We start from the raw sequence: 19,624 nt of genomic DNA, 5'->3' as shown, positions 1-19,624 counted from the left end.
GCAAAGACTCAGTCGAGATATAGCAGGGGTCAGTTAAGTGAAATGGAAAGAAGACAAGGATTTCTGGTCAGATGAGTATAGGATAATATCAACAGCAGCGGAAAATGGTATAATGGGAATAGGATTCGTTATTAATAGGAAGATAGGGCAGAGTGTGTGTTACTGTGAACAGTTCAGAGATAGGTTTGTTCTTATCAGAATTGACAGCAAACCAACGCTGACAACCAATGTGCACTCCGTGTGCATACCGGGGGGAGTCATTCCAGATGTGGAAAGGGTTCTTCCGGATGCCATGAAGGGTACAGGGTGCACCCATCTGCAGGTGGTCGCTCATGTCGGCACCAATGATGTGTGTCGCTATGGATCAGAGGAAATCCTCTCTGGCTTCCGGCGGCTATCTGATTTGGTGAAGACTGCCAGTCTTGCTAGCGGGATGAAAGCAGAGCTCACCATCTGCAGCATCGTTGACAGGACTGACTGCGGACCTTTGGTACAGAGCCGAGTGGAGGGTCTGAATCAGAGGCGAAGACGGTTCTGCGTCCGTGTTGGCTGCAGATTCCTCGACTTGCGCCATAGGGTGGTGGGGTTTCGGGTTCCGCTGGATAGGTCAGGAGTCCACTACACACAATAAGCAGCTACGTGGGTAGCAGGGGTTGTGTGGCGTGGGCTGGGCGGTTTTTTAGGTTAGAAGGCCTTGGGCAAGTACAGAAAGGGCAACAGCCTCAACGGGTGCGGGGCAAAGTCAGGACATGCGGGGACCAAGCAGCAATCGGTATTGTAATTTTAAACTGTCGAAGCTGCGTTGGTAAAGTACCGGAACTTCAAGCGCTGATAGAAAACACCGAAGCTGAAATCGTTATAGGTACAGAAAGCTGGCTGAAGCCAGAGATAAATTCTGCCGAAACTTTTACAAAGGTACAGATGGTGTTTAGAAAGGATAGATTGCATGCAACCGGTGGTGGAGTGTTCATCGCTGTTAGTAGTAGTTTATCCTGTAGTGAAGTAGAAGTGGATAGTTCCTGTGAATTATTATGGGTGGAGGCTACACTCAACAACCAAGCTAGGTTAATAATTGGCTCCTTTTACCGACCTCCCGACTCAGCAGCATTAGTGGCAGAACAACTGAGAGAAAATTTGGAATATATTTCACATAAATTTTCTCAGCATGTTATAGTCTTAGGTGGAGATTTCAATTTACCAGATATAGACTGGGACACTCAGATGTTTAGGACGGGTGGTAGGGACAGAGCATCGAGTGATATTATACTGAGTGCACTATCCGAAAATTACCTCGAGCAATTAAACAGAGAACCGACTTGTGGAGATAACATCTTGAACCTACTGATAACAAACAGACCCGAACTTTTCGACTCTGTATGTGCAGAACAGGGAATCAGTGATCATAAGGCCGTTGCAGCATCCCTGAATATGGAAGTTAATAGGAATATAAAAAAGGTAGGAAGGTTAATCTGTTTAGCAAGAGTAATAGAAGGCAGATTTCAGACTACCTAACAGATCAAAGCGAAAATTTCTGTTCCGACACTGACAATGTTGAGTGTTTATGGAAAAAGTTCAAGGCAATCGTAAAATACGTTTTAGACAGGTACGTGCCGAGTAAAACTGTGAGGGACAGGAAAAACCCACCGTGGTACAACAACAAAGTTAGGAAACTACTGCGAAAGCAAAGAGAGCTTCACTCAAAGTTTAAACGCAGCCAAAACCTCTCAGACAAACAGAAACTAAACAATGTCAAAGTTAGCGTAAGGAGGGCTATGCGTGAAGCGTTCAGTGAATTCGAAAGTAAAATTCTATGTACCGTCTTGACAGAAAATCCTAGGAAGTTCTGGTCTTACGTTAAATCAGTAAGTGGATCGAAACAGCATATCCAGACACTTCGGGATGATGAAGGCATTGAAACAGAGGATGACACACGTAAAGCTGAAATACTAAACACCTTTTTCCAAAGCTGTTTCACAGAGGAAGACCACACTGCAGTTCCTTCTCTAAATTCTCGCACAGATGAAAAAATGGCTGACATCGAAATAAGTGTCCAAGGAATAGAAAAGCAACTGGAATCACTCAACAGAGGAAAGTCCACTGGACCTGACGGGATACCAATTCGATTCTACACAGAGTACGCGAAAGAACTTGCCCCCCTTCTAACAGCCGTGTACCGCAAGTCTCTAGAAGAACGGAAGGTTCCAAATGATTGGAAAAGAGCACAGGTAGTCCCAGTCTTCAAGAAGGGTCGTCGAGTAGATGCGCAAAACTATAGACCTATACCTCTGACGTCAATCTGTTGTAGAATTTTAGAACATGTTTTTTGCTCGAGTATCATGTCGTTTTTGGAAACCCAGAATCTACTATGTAGGAATCAACATGGATTCCGGAAACAGCGATCGTGTGAGACCCAACTCGCTTTATTTGTTCATGAGACTCAGAAAATATTAGATACAGGCTCCCAGGTAGATGCTATTTTTCTTGACTTCCGGAAGGCATTCGATACAGTTCCGCACTGTCGCCTGATAAACAAAGTAAGAGCCTACGGAATATCAGACCAGCTGTGTGGCTGGATTGAAGAGTTTTTAGCAAACAGAACACAGCATATTGTTATCAATGGAGAGACGTCTACAGATGTTACAGTAACCTCTGGCGTGCCACAGGGGAGTGTTATGGGACCATTGCTTTTCACAATATATATAAATGATCTAGTAGATAGTGTCGGAAGTTCCATGCGGCTTTTCGCGGATGATGCTGTAGTATACAGAGAGGTTGCAGCATTAGAAAATTGTAGCGAAATGCAGGAAGATCTGCAGCGGATAGGCACTTGGTGCAGGGAGTGGCAACTGACCCTTAACATAGACAAATGTAATGTATTGCGAATACATAGAAAGAAGGATCCTTTATTGTATGATTATATGATAGCAGAACAAACACTGGTAGCAGTTAATTCTGTAAAATATCTGGGAGTATGCGTGCGGAACGATTTGAAGTGGAATGATCATATAAAATTAATTGTTGGTAAGGCGGGTACCAGGTTGAGATTCATTGGGAGAGTCCTTAGAAAATGTAGTCCATCAACAAAGGTGCATCGCGGTGTAGCTTGCTCGTCTGGTTTCGAGAGGGTGCGTTTCGGGATGAGGTATCGAATATATTGCTTACCCCTACTTATTCCTCCCCAGGAGATCACGAATGTAAAATTAGAGAGATTAGAGCGCGCACGGAGGCTTTCAGACAGTCGTTCTTCCCGCGAACCATACACGACTGGAACAGGAAAGGGAAGTAATGACAGTGGCACGTAAAGTGCCCTCCGCCACACACCGTTGGGTGGCTTGCGGAGTATAAATGTAGATGTAGATGTAGATGTAGACAACAATAGTTCAGGTATGCATGCCGATGTCACACGCTGAAGATAAAGAGATAGAGAAAGTATATGAGGATATTGAAAGGGAGATGAAAATTTAATACTCATGGGGGACCAGAGGGCAGTTGTAGGGGGAGCAGTAGAAGAAAAGATTACAGGAGAATATGGGCTGGGGACAAGGAATGAGAGAGGAGAAAGAATAATTGAGTACTGTAATAAATTTCAGCTAGTAATAGCCATTCATAAAGATGGGATACATAGTAGACAAATGTGTTAAATGTGCCCTACAAAGTTTGAAAAATATAGTGGAAATCGGAGGGTACCTCAAGAAAGAGACGAAAGATGACATCTTAAAGGCGGTGAGTACCTTGAATGAATATTTCAGTCTAATGAAAATGGACATGAGTGTGGAAAATGCTAAAAATAAAGACAACGCCAGCTCAGAAAGTGAGGTTAGCAACCCCCAGACAGAGGGAAAGGACTGCAACACTGGGGGACAAGTGGCGCCATCTGTTGACCCAATACAAGAAATAGAGAGCGGCAACCAGCACATACCGACTCATAGTGGAACTACTTGTAACTACGACAACCAGCCCCTTGACAATGACACAGTATTAGAGGCAAAATCACAGAAAAAGTAGTGCAAAAGATAAGCCTCATAACAGAGTATTTCACAAGGAAGAAATTGCGAGTACAAGTCAAAAGACGCCAAAGCTGCAGCAGATACCCAACACCATGAAGAGGGAAATTGAAAAAGCATTTCACACAAATGAATATGTAACACTTACAACACGAGACATTGCACAATACCAAGAAACAGAAACAAATGCAAACTAAGAACAAGAGACTGAAGTTACCCATAGAAGGCCAACTAAGCAACATAAGACACTGACTGCTGCTGGACCAAGAGATGCAAATCTACTAGCCACAGATAAGATGGTCTGGCTCTATGTAGAAAAGCTCAAATCTGAGACAGTATCAGACTCAATAAAACAATTCCTCAATAAGAAAGGAATAAAAGAAAACATGAAATGCGAAGAACTGGTAAACAATAATAATACGAAATCCTTTAAAGGAGGCATCCCATATCACAACTTTAGAGTTGACGAATAAAGCTGAATTCTGGCCAGCAGGAATCACTGTCAGGTGCTTTCATTCCCCACCCCCCCAAGAAAACAGAGGGGTGTGTCTTCCATAAGACACAAGAACACTGCCCAAAAAAATGTGAAAAAGTAGGAGCAGTAGGAACCTTGAAGATCACCCTGTGAAATATAGGAGGTCTAAGAAGTACAATGAACACATCTCCAAGAGCCTTTTACAGGGATATGACATAGCAGTCCTAACAGAAACATTTTTAACAAAAAACTGGCAACACCCAGAATGGTACTGCGCTCATCTCCATGCAAAACAAGACAACAGAGGAAGACCAGTGGAGGAATAACTCTCCTCATAAAACCGGAATTAACACCAATAACAGCAACTATCGAACAGGAACATACACTCCTGACAGAAACGAAATGAAACACATTACAATAATATCAGCATACTTCCAACCTAACAAAACAGCCATTGAAGGTGAAGTACACCACTTCGGAAAAGTGCAAGGAAAAGAGGAAGAAGCACTTTCGAGAACAATAGACGTCGTGAAAGTGGAAGCAAAATCAGACAACGTAAAACAAATTGAAATGCTAATAGACAATTTGTGATTAGAGGAAGCAACAGAAGCAATATGAGAACTCCTAAGACAAGCTTCCAATCCCATGTACAAAAGAAGAGCGAAAAAATGGTTCGTCAGAGAGTATTACAGTTTAAGAAAAGATGTTCTAGAAAGCCTACATCAACTAAAACAGTGCACAGAGAATAGTACACTCCTCAGGACTCACGCTGAAAAATGAAATATCTATAAGAAAACTCTAAAAGAAAAGAAGAGAACACTCAGGCAAAATAAGGAAAGAAACTTGTGGAGGAAGCCTCAAAAGACCCATACATCGCACTAGGCCTTAGAAAAGAGCTGAAATACTTTGCATCGATATGAAAATATGGGAAGTGCACTTCGACACTGAACAAGGAAGGACTAAGAGGGAGACCAGAGGACAGAGAGGATAATGCCACAAACAACCATGGAATGAGTCCTATTAGCCACAAGAGATCAGAGACGTCATTAACAGCACCAAGACCATAAAAGCTACAGGCCATGACAGACTTTATAGTGAATATTTAAAAGACACTGCCAAAATACTAACACAAATGTGAACAGAACTCTACAATAAGTGCATAGAAGCAGCCCCCGTTCCAGAACAGTGGAGACAGTCAATAGTAAAAATGCTGTATAAAGAGAAAGGAGACCCCAAGGACTCTAGCAAATTCAGAGGCATAGCCCTAGAAAATTTACCGTTCAAAGTATTCACAAAAATAATAACACAAAGAATAGAAAACAATCAATGAACACCTTCCCGAAAGCCAAATGGGATTCTGGAAGGGAAGAGCAGCTCTGACTGCAATAGAACTCCTGCTAAAAAGTTTATAGGGAGTCCTTGAAGACAGAGAAAAGTTTAATGTGGTATTTATAGATTTCATAAAAGCCTTTGACTTTATAAACAGAAAATTAACGACCAAAAAACCAGAGGAAACCCTGGGAGAAAACAATATATGGACACGAATCATAAGCACAATACTACAATAGAACAAAATAAGTATCTCAGACAACTTCTCCCTCTTGGAACTGATACACCATTCAAATGGAGTACTACAGGGAGACCCTCTGAGTCCTCTGTTATTTATCCTTGCAGTGGAATAAATTGTAAGAAAACCTCAAAGGGAAGCTGTAATGTTATATGCATATGCAGGCGATATTGTAATAGGTGCAGAGGACATTGCAAAATTACAAGAAGCAATGAACGATATGGAAGATTGATGTGTCAAACATGGCTTCAAAATAAATGTGGTGAAAACAGAAATGATGATACTCAGAAATGGAGGAAGAGCACCTGCATCAGCTGAGATCTTCATATAGGAGAGAAAACCGAAGATTGTACCAGACTTCAAGTACCTAGGGGTCACAATACAAACAACTTGAAAATGTTTCACAAAACACGTAACAGAGAAAGCAATACAAGCAATAACGGCAATCCATGAAATACAATACATCAGAGTCTGGAGACAGCAATGGCACTATTCAGAGCCAAAATCTTCCAATACAGATGTACGGCATAGAAATTATCGGATCACGTCTTAAAGTGAACAACCTAATGACACTAAAAAGAGTGAAGGTGGCCTACATAAAGAAAGCAATAGGATTGTCCAAAGCAGCATGATCCAGGCTTGTATACCTGTTGGCGTGGGAACCCTTTCTCATTGAAGACCTATGGACAAACCTTTGGTCAAACGCTTAACGTGTAATGGGCTCTTTGTTGTGTGTCTGCAACTCAACGTGACATGAAGATAAGAAATCTGTGTCAAGAGATTTCTGCTTTACAACGAACATGCCTGTATTGTGAGTTTTAATTTGATAGGGTTTTGTACTTTCTTCTTTCATCGATCAACTGAAGTATTTCTTCTGTTACCCATGGCTTCTTCACAGTTACTTTCTTTGTACCCATGTTTTTCTTTCTTTATAGAGATGGCCATCCCTCTTCAACTGCACTGCCTACTGGGCTACTCCCTATTTCTGTGTCTACAGCCCAAAAGAACTTCAAGTGTCTCTCGTCATTCCTTAGTACTTCCGTATCGCACTTCTTTGCATACTGATTCTTCCTAACTAATATCTTAAACTTCAGCCAACTCTTCATCACTATTGTATTGTGATCTGTGTCTATATCTGCTCCTGGTATGCCTTACAATCCAGTATCTGATTTTGGAATCTGTCTGACCATGATGTAATCTAATTGAAATCGTCCCCTATCACCCGGCCTTTTCCAAATATACAACCTACTCTTGTGATTCTTGAACAGAGTATTCGCTATTATAATAATAAGTTTATTGCAGCTGAATATCCATACAAATTTAAAGTACAATGATAATAATAAACAAAATTAGAAATTTTATTTATTGTGATTTGCAAGACTGTGTCTTCTTGGTATAGAGTTCTATATGGTAATGTTTGCATATTTGATGACACAGTTCACACTCACACGCTGTGTTTGGTTCATGATATGACGTGTTGTTGCCAATAAGGTGGTGGAAAACATGGACTGCCATTCTGGTGATCATGTGTCTCATTTCAAAGTTTTCCTTTGTCCATGTTCGGTCAATCATTGCACCTGTGCTGTAAAATTTTGGAGGTATGTCTTCCCTTTTTTCCTTCAATGTTTTAATTAGACTTTCCAAAGAGCTGCTCAGGCCTGAGCAGCCAGAGAGATAGCGGTCTGTGTGTGTGAGGTGTTCTTGCTTGTGTGAATGCGAGTGTGCCTCTGTTTCGTGATGGCAGCTTTCCCCAAAAGCTTAATGTGTTAAATCTGTTTGTTGTGCCTGTTTGCAACTCAGCATGTCATCTTTATCAATATATCCTTTCCATAGTTGTTGATATTCCAACCTGGGCTTCCCATCATTTGAAATATACGATGTGATATGACCTCAAGTTATCATGGTTGAAGATGAGCAGTAACTGAACTGAATGTTATTACAAGACATTGTTTTTCCATTACAACAAATTATGACATAATGAAATAATGAGCACAGGAATCCTCCACAATGCAAGTGGTTTACCTCTCCAGTACAGGGCTGATCAGTAGTGTGGTAATGTTGGCCAATACCTTGAGAGCAGTGCCTGCATAGGAAATTCTCATCATGCTTCTGTCTGCTCCCACTCATACATGAAACAATCAAAGAATGAGTTAAGACATACTGCAATCCCGAGGTATCAGTGCAGTGTGTACTGACACTGTAGATAATGTCAGTCTTAGTTGAGCTGTATGTCTGTTGCTTGTGGGTTGTCAAACTAGCTGATGTCAGTAAATTCAGGACCATTGTTACCAATACTTCGGCAATTTACTGTTAAAAATTTGATATCCGAAGTGTCTGTACTCTGTTCACAGCTTGATTTTCCTCTTTGCATGGAAACTGGTGAGTGTTCATCAGTGGATGGAGTTATCGCCTAGCCAAAACATCCCCAGGTGCACTCCACAAGTACCCTGCTATTCGAACAGCTGCTTCCTCTTTGTAATAGACTCCTGATCTATCGAGGATAGCCCTACAATTCTCCACCCTCAGATCCAAAAATCTGCATCCAAGATCATTACAGAATTGGAGCAGCCTCTGGTTGAGACCCTCCACTCGGTTCCAAACCAAAAGACTCTGATCATTGTGTACGCTTCTTTAAATTGTAAGCTCTCCTTTCACCCTATGAGTGAAGCTAGTTATCTTCACCAGCTCTGTCAGCCGCACATGCAAACAGAGGATGGCCTCAGAACCCAAGTAACAGTTGTCATTGGTGCTGACGTGAGCCACAACTGGAAGATTACTGCACCTTGCATCCTCGATAGCCACAGGCAGGGCCTTCTGCACATCTCGGATGAGGCTGCTCTGGCAGACATACCAAGCACACATTGGACTTCTTTGCAACGCTGAATGTAGGGGGCTTCATAACGCACCTAACATCGGAGTTCCCAATAACTACAAACCTGAGCCCTGTTTGCCTGCTTGGACTCTGCTGAAGGGGCAACCACTTGTCTCCTCACAGGGTGAATGAGTGAGGCCGGACAGTCACTTACCACTGTGATAGTCTGCCTCAAGTGATGTAAGTGCATTACTACGTGCCACTCAGTATGCAGTGAGCATGGTTCCACCGTGTCGAGTAAGCTGTAAGATGCATTGGAAGCAAAGTCCTTGGGTGAAACACGAGACACTTGAGGCAGCCCATGCTATGTACTAGCTTCTTTACCATTGCTACACCCCAAGATAAAAGCTTGCATACAGCTGAGTGCAGCCGATATCTTCAGCTATTTGCGAACTGCAGCCAGCTCCTCTTGTGCAAAACGTAGCATGAATACACCCTATCCAACCTACTGCTAAAATTCAAATGAAGGCAGTACATGCAAAAAAACATAAAATCTAACCCTGTTGTCTCTTAGACAAGATTTTTCCTGTCAACTTGTTATAAACAGTAACACAAACTACTTAAAAACATGAACTTCTCTCCAAGATTAGTTCACTTTATGCTGGCAGACTCAAACAATGTACTCTCCTGGTGGTTCATGAATGGAGGCTGGCACCTGAATGAGCTCTGTAAAAGGGTAGCCAGCAGCTCAGAGCAAATCACAGGGGCACTGCATGTAGCATTAAGTGTACATTACACAATTGCTAAAATGCGATACTGCACCCCTTAAGTAAACAAACATATAAGAAATTTAAGAATTAAACTATAGAAGCATACAGAAAAATCTAAATAAGTAACTCACTTTTAGTTAGAATAAAATACACAAACAAATGGTGTGCACTCTTTGTGGTTCATAAGTGGAGACTATTCAAAACAAACAACAGGGAAAAGAATGTAACAATTCACCAAATAGTTGAGGTAGTGACTTATTGATTGGCACATAAAGGAAACTGAGGTCTCAAACTGCAGTGCCATGCAATGTATTTACCTGAGACAGTGTAGCCATGCAGATGTATCTGTAAATGTATGTGTACTCTATAGCTGTGCAGAAGATTTACCCAAAATCTAGTAATGTTCTCTGTAAAGCTTATGTGCCAATCAGTGACTCAGTGTCTCATCATTATCATTAAGAGTCCGCATAAGAATGTTCTGTATGTCTTCTGCTTCAAGGCTATGAATGACTCCTTTCCTTCTGAAAATATGATGGGGGAAGTTCAGCACAACTCACTGAATGGGGCAACCATTGAGTCATCAATGGCAACACTAATGAAAAGTTTTCTAGCTTTTGAGTGAATCCTTTAACAAGCTAGAATTCAAGTGCGCACACACACACACACACACACACACACACACAGAGCTACATATTGTTGGCTGAAAATGCAGTGCTGGGACTGCAGATCGGGAGGTAGATTGGGATGAGGAATTGTGTCAGGTTGATTGGGTAGAAAAGAGGTGGGTAGCAGGAGGAGGAGTTGGGTAAGGGTGGCTGATGGTTTGGAGGGAGGCAGTGTTTGTGTAGGATAGGAGTGCTTGGAGAGAGAGGCAGCAGGTGTATGGGAGAAGAATGTGGCACACAGGCATCGGAGCCAGAGAGTTTGTGTGTTGCATAATAATGGTGACATGAAGTGGATGGGGTGACAGGACAGAGTAGGAGGAAACTTTTGGGGAGTGGAGTGGGTGCTGTAGGTTAGTGGAGATTGAGGCCAGAGGATTACACCAAAGAAGCATGTGTTGCAAAGATAACTCCCAACTACATAGTTCAGAAAAGCAGGTGCAGGGGAAGGAGGATCCACATTGCATGGTTTGTGAAGCAGCCATTGAACTCTAGCATGTTGTGGTCAGCAATGTGTTCCGCCACTGGTTGGTCAAGTCTGCTCTTGGCCACAGTTTGGCAGTGGCCATTCATCCTGATGGGCTGCTGGTTGGTGGCTGTGCCCACATACAGTGCTGTGCAGAAATTGCAGCAGGGCTGGTATATGACATGACTGCTTTCACAGGTGCCTTACCCTGACAGGATAGGATAAATGTGTGACAAGACTAGAGTAGAATGTGTTGGTTGGGTGAATTGGCCTGTCTTGCATATAAGTCTTCCACAGGAATATGACCCTGTGCCTTGGATTTAAGAGGGGGAGCAGCTTAGGGATGGACTAGGTTGTGCAGGTTGGTTGGGATGAACTGTGGGTAGGATGTCCCTTATTTCCAGGTGTTAAGATAGATAGCTGAAGCCCTAGGAAGGACATGGTTCAGTTGCTCCAGTCTGGGATGATTTGGGTTCTTTATGGTCATAGGAAGATTAGATGTGTGAGGGGTAAGGTTCAGGAAACCCTTTTGTGGACTAGTTTTGGGGGTAGTGCCTATCTGTGAAGGCCTTTGTGAGACCTTTTGCATACTGGACAGGGAAATTTGGTCATTGCATATATGTCATCCACGGGTGCCCAGGAAATGTAGGTATTCTTGATGGTTAGTGAGACTGATATGGCTCATCTGAGGTGGAGGTCAGCGCCCAGGAAAGTAGCACGTTGGTTTGAGGAGGACCAGATGAAGGGAATGGGTGAGGTGTTGAGGCTGTGAAGGAATGAGAATATTTGCCTCAGCCCTTTACCCAGGTTATGAAGATGTTGTCAATGAACCTGAAAACCAGACAAGGGGTTTCGGCTTCTATTCATTCCAAGCCCTCTAACCATCAACAATACTGGGATTTTGACAGCTGTCACCCCATATGTCCCTCCCATATAGCCCACCCACCAGCGGATGACATATTTACAGTAGAGAGTATTTCCCTGCCCTGCATGCTGAAAGTCTCACAATGGACATCATTGTCTCCAAAACCTAGTCTGCAAACTGATTTCTCACACCGTATCCTCACATATTTCTAACCCTCCTACCACCCTTAAGAACCAGCTGCAAAGGAGAACCCTCATCGCCCTATATCTTCCTGAAATGGAACAATTGAATCATCTACCTTGCCAGGGCTTTGACTATCTATCATCATGCGCAAAAATGAGGATCATACTACCCACATTCCTTCCCCTACCTCCTTATGTAGTAGTAAGCCATCTACCCGACCTACATAACATCCTGATCCTTCCCCATATCACTCCAATTCCCACTCTCAACCCTTTGCCGCATGAGTCATATCCTAAGACCTGCCCAATTCACTCACCCAGCACATCCTCTTCTAGCCCTGTGACAGGCTTACCCTATCCCATCAGAGGCATGGTCGCCTGTGAAGTTCTGCCCGATTCCGCTACCCACAACATCCTACTCTAGTCCTGTCATAGGCTTTTCCTAACCCATCAGAGGCAGGACCATCTGTGAAAGCAGCGAAGTCACATACCAGCTCCGCTGCAATTTCTACACAGAATTTTGTGTGGTCTTGTCCACCAGAATCAATGATCGCCATTAAACTGTGGCCACGAACAGGGTGAACCCAGTGGCAGAGCACACTGCCAAGCACAATATGCCTGGTGTCATTAACTACTTCACAACCCATGCCATCTGGATCCTTCCCCCTCAGCACCAGCTTTTCTGTAATGCATAGATTGGAGTTACCTTGCAACACATTTTTTGTTCCTGTAATCCTCCTAACTTCACTCTCCACTAACCCAAAGCATCCACACCGTCTGCCCTACAGTCTGCTCTTCCTCTCTCTTGTTATGCCCATTGTACTTCTTCAATGCGTCGTCGTCATTGTGCACCACACAAACTCCCTGGCTCCTATGCCCGTATGCCACATTCCTATACTGCGCAACAGCTGCCTCTCCCTCCTGCACACCTGCTGCCTCCCTGTGAGCCATTACCCACTCTTCCCTAACTTGTCCTCCTCCTCCTTCCCAACTCTTTTGTCTGTCTACCCTATCCCTCTTGATATAACTCTTCACCCAGTCTTATCTGCAGAACTGCAGTCCTGGTATTGTGTATTTACCGGGCTCAATGTAGGTGCGCACATGTGTTGCTCAGCCAACACAACTGTAGCTCGTTAAAGGAATTGTCCAAAAGCTAGCAAAGTTTTCATTCTTTTTTGTGTGGGTGTTGGCAGCTCAATTGCTTCTGTCCTACTTGTACAATATTCAACATCTGTTCACATTTCACTTTAACTCAGGCACAAAGTTGTTCTGGAACCACGAAATTGCATGAGATGTTGCATTTATGCTGTGTTACAAACTAACATAACTAAACAAGTAGAGCTTTTTTTACTTAATTTACTTTAGAAATTTTTAAGAATTTATAGATGTCTTGATTAATGCCAATAGGTGCAACTGAATTATCACAATTTTGTGAAGTAAATACATTGATGTATTCATTATACTAACTTATGATTTTTTTCCCTTCTCCAGAGTTCCAGATTAGAGGACCAACGCAGTTCTCTGCCCACTGATGATAATGAAACTGAAGGAGAAGCTCGAACACACTCTGCCGCTCGAGGTGCTACTGTTCCTGATGAAGACTTTTTCTCACTCATTATGCGTTTGCAGTCTGGTCGCATGGAAGACCAGCGTGCTTCTGTCCCTGTTGTCCCGACTGCCCCTGCGCCACTTGCAGAGAACAGACAAGCTTCAAGAAAGGACAAGAAGAAATGACTAACACTGTCTGCCCCTCCTTCTTTGGAACGCTAGGGGGCATTTGAACAGCTGAATCAACATTACAAATCTTTGCTGCTTCCATTACCGACTGTGATGGGTAGGTTGTAAGGACATGTTAGATTTTACAGCGCCCTATTTTAAACAGGGTTGGTAATGGTGTAGCTTAGCTGTGAACAGTTGGTGTGTTTGTCATTGCCTGTCAATCAGTTCAGTTTTGCAGCATTTACCACAGTAATTTTGAATGCCATTCTCAGTATAGTTATAAATCAGATGATGTTATCCACCATTTATGTGCCAGAATAGACCAGTAAACAATTTTTTCCCCAGTATATACAACATTTGTGCAGTCAGAATACATTTTCAACAGAATCTATATATTTTATTGTAATATTAATTGCTTGGAATGCTGCTAATATTCTACCTTTAATGGGCTGATTTGTTTCACTGCAAAAGACAGTTCTAAATACTTTTATAAAAATGGAGGTTATTGTGCCAAATCTGCTCAGTTTAGAATTGATGCTATGGTGCCTGTATAAACAGCAGCTGTATGCATAAAATTACCAACATTAAACAAAAATTTGTTTTGTAGTTGCAGAGAATAACTAACAAAAAACAAAAGGTGTGAACGTTTCCTGCATTTGGGTTTTATTGTGACATTGAAACAACAACTTCTGTTTGTGCAGTTTTTTTGTTTATAATTTTTTAATCAATATTGTTTGTCATCTGTTTGCTGTGAAGAGTTGCCCAGCATTATGTGAATGCCTTTAACTGCCAAACGATCTCAGTTTGTTATTACTGTGAATTGGCTCATGAAACACCCAGTTGGTATTTTCTCTCTACTTCTTTCTCTGTTGTCCAGTTCCATAGCTGAGTGGTTAGTGTGGCTGACTGCCATCTAGAGGTCCTGGATTCAATTCCCAGTACTGCCAAGAACTTTTCCTTGGTGGAAGAACTGCACCAGAGTCTACTGAGCCTCATCATGCCAGTTGAGGAGTGCTTGAATGATCAGAAGCATTACAAGGTCTCTAAAGTTGACAATGAAAGGGGAGAGGTGTGCTGACCCCATTTCCCTTTATAATGCACCCAAATGATGCCATTAGCTGAGGATGACATGGTCATTAGTTGGTCCCGTTTGGTCTGTCTGAGGCCTTGATGATGGAACTTTGTTGTTGTCTTTCTCTGTTAGTGCATTTATCCCCACCTTCATAACCTTCAAGATGAAAGTACTGCACAGAGAATTTATTTCTCAGCCAAAACACTACAGGCCTTCTGCAATAGAATTTACAAACTCAATTATGATATGGTAAATGGGAAAATAAAGAATTTAAGGACTTAAATTTGCAAAGAGTGTACTGAATTATAAAATACTAGGTAGTGAATAGAATGTCCCTAGCACATCTGGATTTTGTAAGAAATTTTCTTGCTCGGACCAGAACAGACAAGAATTTGGATAAATAATAACAATTCAGATAGACTGTGCTGTGAAGTTTAGTACATAACATGAAAAATGAAACTTCCTAGCAGATTAAAACTGTGTGCTAGACTGGGAATCAAAGGTTCTGAGTTAAAGAGTCTCTCTCTAGCATACAGTTTTAATCTGACAGGAAGTGTCAAAACAGCACAAATTCCAGTGTAGGGTAAAGATTCATTCTGGAAACATGACAACTATTTCTTAAAATGTTTTACACATTAAATGAATAAAAATAAAGCAGTTTCAGCAGGAAGTATGTTCCACAAGTGTACATGAAAGCAAAAGTGAGACCCTTATATGGTACACGTTAACTTAAATATGAATTGTAGCTAATAGGTTTTCAAAATAATAAAGTAATTTTCCTGCCAGCTGGAAGACCAGTCAGTAATATTTTTTTTATAAATGAACAAATTACACCACATTTGGTGGGGGGGGGGGGGGGGGCGGCAAGGGGTGAGAGCAGGAGCATATCATCCATCTCCTAGGGCTGCACTGCAAATGTGTATTGTAGTATGAAAGCATTGGAACAAGTCAGTACAAATCTTGTTGTAAAGTAATCAGTGCAAAGTATAGATCATTCTTGCAACAACAAAAAATCCTTCATAGCTTAGTAAGTAATTGTAGGATGCTGCAAAATTGTACGTGTAAAACTCAAACAATGGAAATTCCGGGATGGAATAACAACAATATAAAAAGATAGATTGTTAGTAATCACAGAGAACAAGTGTTGACTTGCAGACACACACAATGAAAAGACTGCTAAACTTTTAGCTTTCAGAAAAAGGTCCTCCTCCAGAAGCAGCAGTCACTTGGGCATAGACAGTGACAGTTTGTGTGTGTTTGTTTTTCTGCTTCCAAATTAGGACTTTTTTTCTGGAAGCTAAAAGTTTAGCAATCTTTTCATTGTGTCTTTCTGTGACTCAGCTCCTCCTCTATGCTGTGAATAGCAATCTATACTTTTTGCATATAAAACTCAATCATTTATAATTATTAAATATGAGCACCAGGGTAACTCCAAGTGCAGAGTTTGTGTACGATAGATGGTCACCATCAGCACAGGAAAGAGATGACTGATTGGGCTGGTATGTGTATGTAGTCATCCACATGAATTAAATAAAATGGTTAATGCCAAAAATACTATAGTCGAAGGATTTCGTTCTCCAGTTAGGCTTCCATAAAACCTCTAGATTAATTAAGATGGCAGTCATAAATGCTAAACTACATTGCAATACAGTTATGCTCCATTTATTTTAATGTATGTTGGATGAGTGTAGGATATATCACATAAAACTTAGCAGATAAAATTGAAGTCATTTTCTAAATCTCCATCCTGATAGAAAGACAGAAGAATAGAAAATACAGTGGAAACTAGAAAGGAAGTAAAGGCAAAAATGTGCTGGAAAACTACAAAAAACATACGATAAATACATGCAAGAACAGTGCAATTAAATCACAAATTAACCTTCATACTTACTTCAGTATAAGACTGTGTCTCTGTGTATTCATATCATTCATCTGCTTGTTTTATTGTTTTCTATAATTTTTATACTTCTGTTTTTCTTTTGCTCTTATTTATTTATTCCTTTATTATTGGTCACTTGTAGATACAGCTGCGAGTCACCCATCGTAGTAGTAGTGGAAGGCATATCCATATAAAAATAATTCAGGGTAACTGTTCTCAGACCTGTTTTTCATTCTTTGAAAATCAGTTATTTAAAAATTAGAGGTACTATTTGCATATTTTTTCTTAGCTTCTAAAATTTCTAGTTCTGAATTCTCAGAAACTGCAGTATTTTGACAAAGAATTGCCAACAGCTTATGACCATAAAGTCGTCCAAGACCATACGTAACAGAGTTTTATTGTTAAATGTTTTGTTTGTTGTGTTGCATTTGGAATATTTTGTTTGGAAACAAGTTATGAAACAATTCAGCCTTGTGTGAATACAAGCTATGATTTATCCTGGAATTCTTCAGTTATATTAAACATTTGTATATTTGTTATATCTGCATTTCATTTCAGTAGATGTTTAGTAAAATGCACATCAAATGTCCACATGTTGCAGGCACAATGAAAATGAGGGTCAATTTATCCCCTCTGTTATCTATTTGATGCCTCTGCAGATAGCTTTTCTGTTTTAATCATTTTTGCAACCATCTCAAAATTGTAAAATTTTGTTGGCCAATATGTCATCATTTATTATTGTTACTATTGTTATCTAACAGCCTGTCCTTGTCTTCAGTTTTGTAGCATATTTGCCCTTTCCCCCTTACTATGTGTTTTAAATTTATTTTCTGTTGTTTCAGTTATGGAATGTTCAGTGATTAGAGTATTGGCATTTTAAATCACCCCCAAGTATAATTTTGGATTGTAGTGAGATCAGTGTGCAAAAACACTATTTAAACTCTTTCTCACAAAAACAATAAGATCCATGAGCTGTTAAACCTAAAATTTTATCCAAAATTTCGGGATTTCAGAATAAAGAATTTGTTTACTTCATGTATATTGAGAAAGTATATATGGCCAACATAGTTATCGAATTAAGTAAAATAAACACTCTGACAGATGTAAAACTGGTTATGCTAGTCCTTATATTTGAGATCACAGCTAACAAGTGTGTTCATGTGAAATGAAAAAAAAATTGACTACTGTTTCTCACAAATTTAATCTTTATTTGTAGATAGGATAACAAAGCAGATTTATATAGTACTATGTTAATGTAAGTTGTTGCAAGGAGAAAGGATAGTGTAGAAACAAACTTTTATTTAATATAAAGTAATGATTGCATCATTTCTGCTATAACTGACATATCTCAGTGGAGCATTTCATCAGTATTGATCTGCATTTGTGAATGAGAATCTCTAATATTATATCCTTAAATATTCTATTTCAGGAAAGTCATGCATGAGAAAGACTGCAGTATTGCCAAGTCATTTCAGCTTGATTTCATTTACTTAGAAATCTGTATGGATTCTGATAAGGAGATTTGTGGACTCATGTCTCATTACTGGTTCTGAAGTAGTGTTAGAATATTTAAAAAAGGAAAAGCAAACAGTGAAAATTGATTTTTGGATAGTGTGTGTGTGTGTGTGTGTGTGTGTGTGTGTGTGTGAGAGAGAGAGAGAGAGAGAGAGAGAGAGAGAGAGAGAGAGATTGTCATTTTTTGAAGTAAAATCTAATTCGTGGTGGCAACTGTGTGATATTGCATTCTGTGTCACAGAAAGTGCCAGACTTTTTCCTCTGAAATAATTGCAATGTATGCATTTAGATTTGTATTTGTAGTTATGTTTTGTAGCTCATTAGCATAAACTTTACATATGTGAACTGTTTCATTCTCATTTGTAGCTTTCTATGGAGGTTGTTTTGCCACATAAAAGTTTTTTAAGTGAATAGATATTACTATTAATGCAGTAATGGAATAGTCTTGTAATTTTTTTTCTTATAACTGTTTTAAAGATCTTTTATTTCCTTAGAGGTTTATGACAAATATATTTCTGTGCAGTAAAAACCTAAAGGAATGTAGCAGGATGCATTTGTTTAGATATGGAACATGTTCACTGAATGGTCGTGCCAAAGATAGTCTGTTGAATTAAAATACTAATTATAACTGGATATTAACTTGTTACATTGTTACCAGTTTATACCTGACAGGTGGGAGAGAAGGATATATTTAAAAATTGTCTTTTAACTTCATTCCAAAGAAGTGTAATATTAAAATAATTCTGCATTAAAACAAAATTATTTTGTTAAATAATATGAGCAACATTTTTGAAAATCCAGTAATTGCAAGTACTTTTTAAGGTGCTAAGTAGTGTAGTTGCTCAATGAAAATAACTATATATATATATATATATCCATTAAATTTTTTACATAAACAATGGTCTTCTTTTCTTAAAGGCAAATGATTTGTAGCTGATAGTGTTTGAAGTACAATGAAAGGAGACGAATGTATACTTGGGCCATAAAATTAAATAAGCCTCCCAAATATTTTGACCCAACATTTTAAAAGGAAGCAGCACATAGCGATTTGTGGGCCACAACACCAATATGTTGTGCGTAGTGTTACACGTACTTTGTTTACAGCCATTCCTTCCTTGCCTGGACCTGAGCGCCTGTTAATCATGCTGTCCAACTTGAACACTTAATCTTGATTGTCATTGTTATTATGAAGAGGAGGAGAAGTATAAGAACAGTGTACTCCTGACTGTATTATCTGTTCGGAAGAAAGCAAAGGGTATATTGCTTTAAATATGATCATGTCTTGTGAAGCATGTGGTGTTCAGATCAATACAGGATTGATCACTGTTGTAAAAATCCTGCTCAGAAGCAATAAAAGGATTATTTTACCAAGGCTACAGTATTCACTGATGAAATACACTCCTGGAAATGGAAAAAAGAACACATTGACACCGGTGTGTCAGACCCACCATACTTGCTCCGGACACTGCGAGAGGGCTGTACAAGCAATGATCACACGCACGGCACAGCGGACACACCAGGAACCGCGGTGGTGGCCGTCGAATGGCGCTAGCTGCGCAGCATTTGTGCACCGCCACCGTCAGTGTCAGCCAGTTTGCCGTGGCATACGGAGCTCCATCGCAGTCTTTAACACTGG

At 40.4% G+C, this 19,624-nt stretch overlaps 1 protein-coding gene across 3 annotated transcripts in view; it reads left to right on the top strand.

The window, feature by feature from the left end:
• Nucleotides 1-19,624, top strand: part of LOC126188099 (G-protein-signaling modulator 2) — a 163,547-nt gene that overhangs the window by 128,002 nt on the left and 15,921 nt on the right. For 2 of the 3 annotated variants that reach the window (XM_049929577.1, XM_049929566.1), the window contains exon 13: nt 13,295-18,172. In XM_049929577.1, coding sequence (XP_049785534.1) covers nt 13,295-13,537 — 243 coding nt within the window. In that variant the 3' untranslated portion in view covers nt 13,538-18,172. Of the gene's footprint in view, nt 1-13,294; nt 18,173-19,624 lie in introns of those variants that run through there. The other variant, XR_007537822.1, reaches the window with a different exon arrangement.

The sequence above is a fragment of the Schistocerca cancellata genome, chromosome 1 (assembly GCF_023864275.1).
Source record: "Schistocerca cancellata isolate TAMUIC-IGC-003103 chromosome 1, iqSchCanc2.1, whole genome shotgun sequence".
Lineage (NCBI taxonomy): Eukaryota > Metazoa > Arthropoda > Insecta > Orthoptera > Acrididae > Schistocerca > Schistocerca cancellata.
Note: the sequence above shows the minus strand (reverse complement) of the source record. Positions and strands in the feature narration are given on the sequence as shown.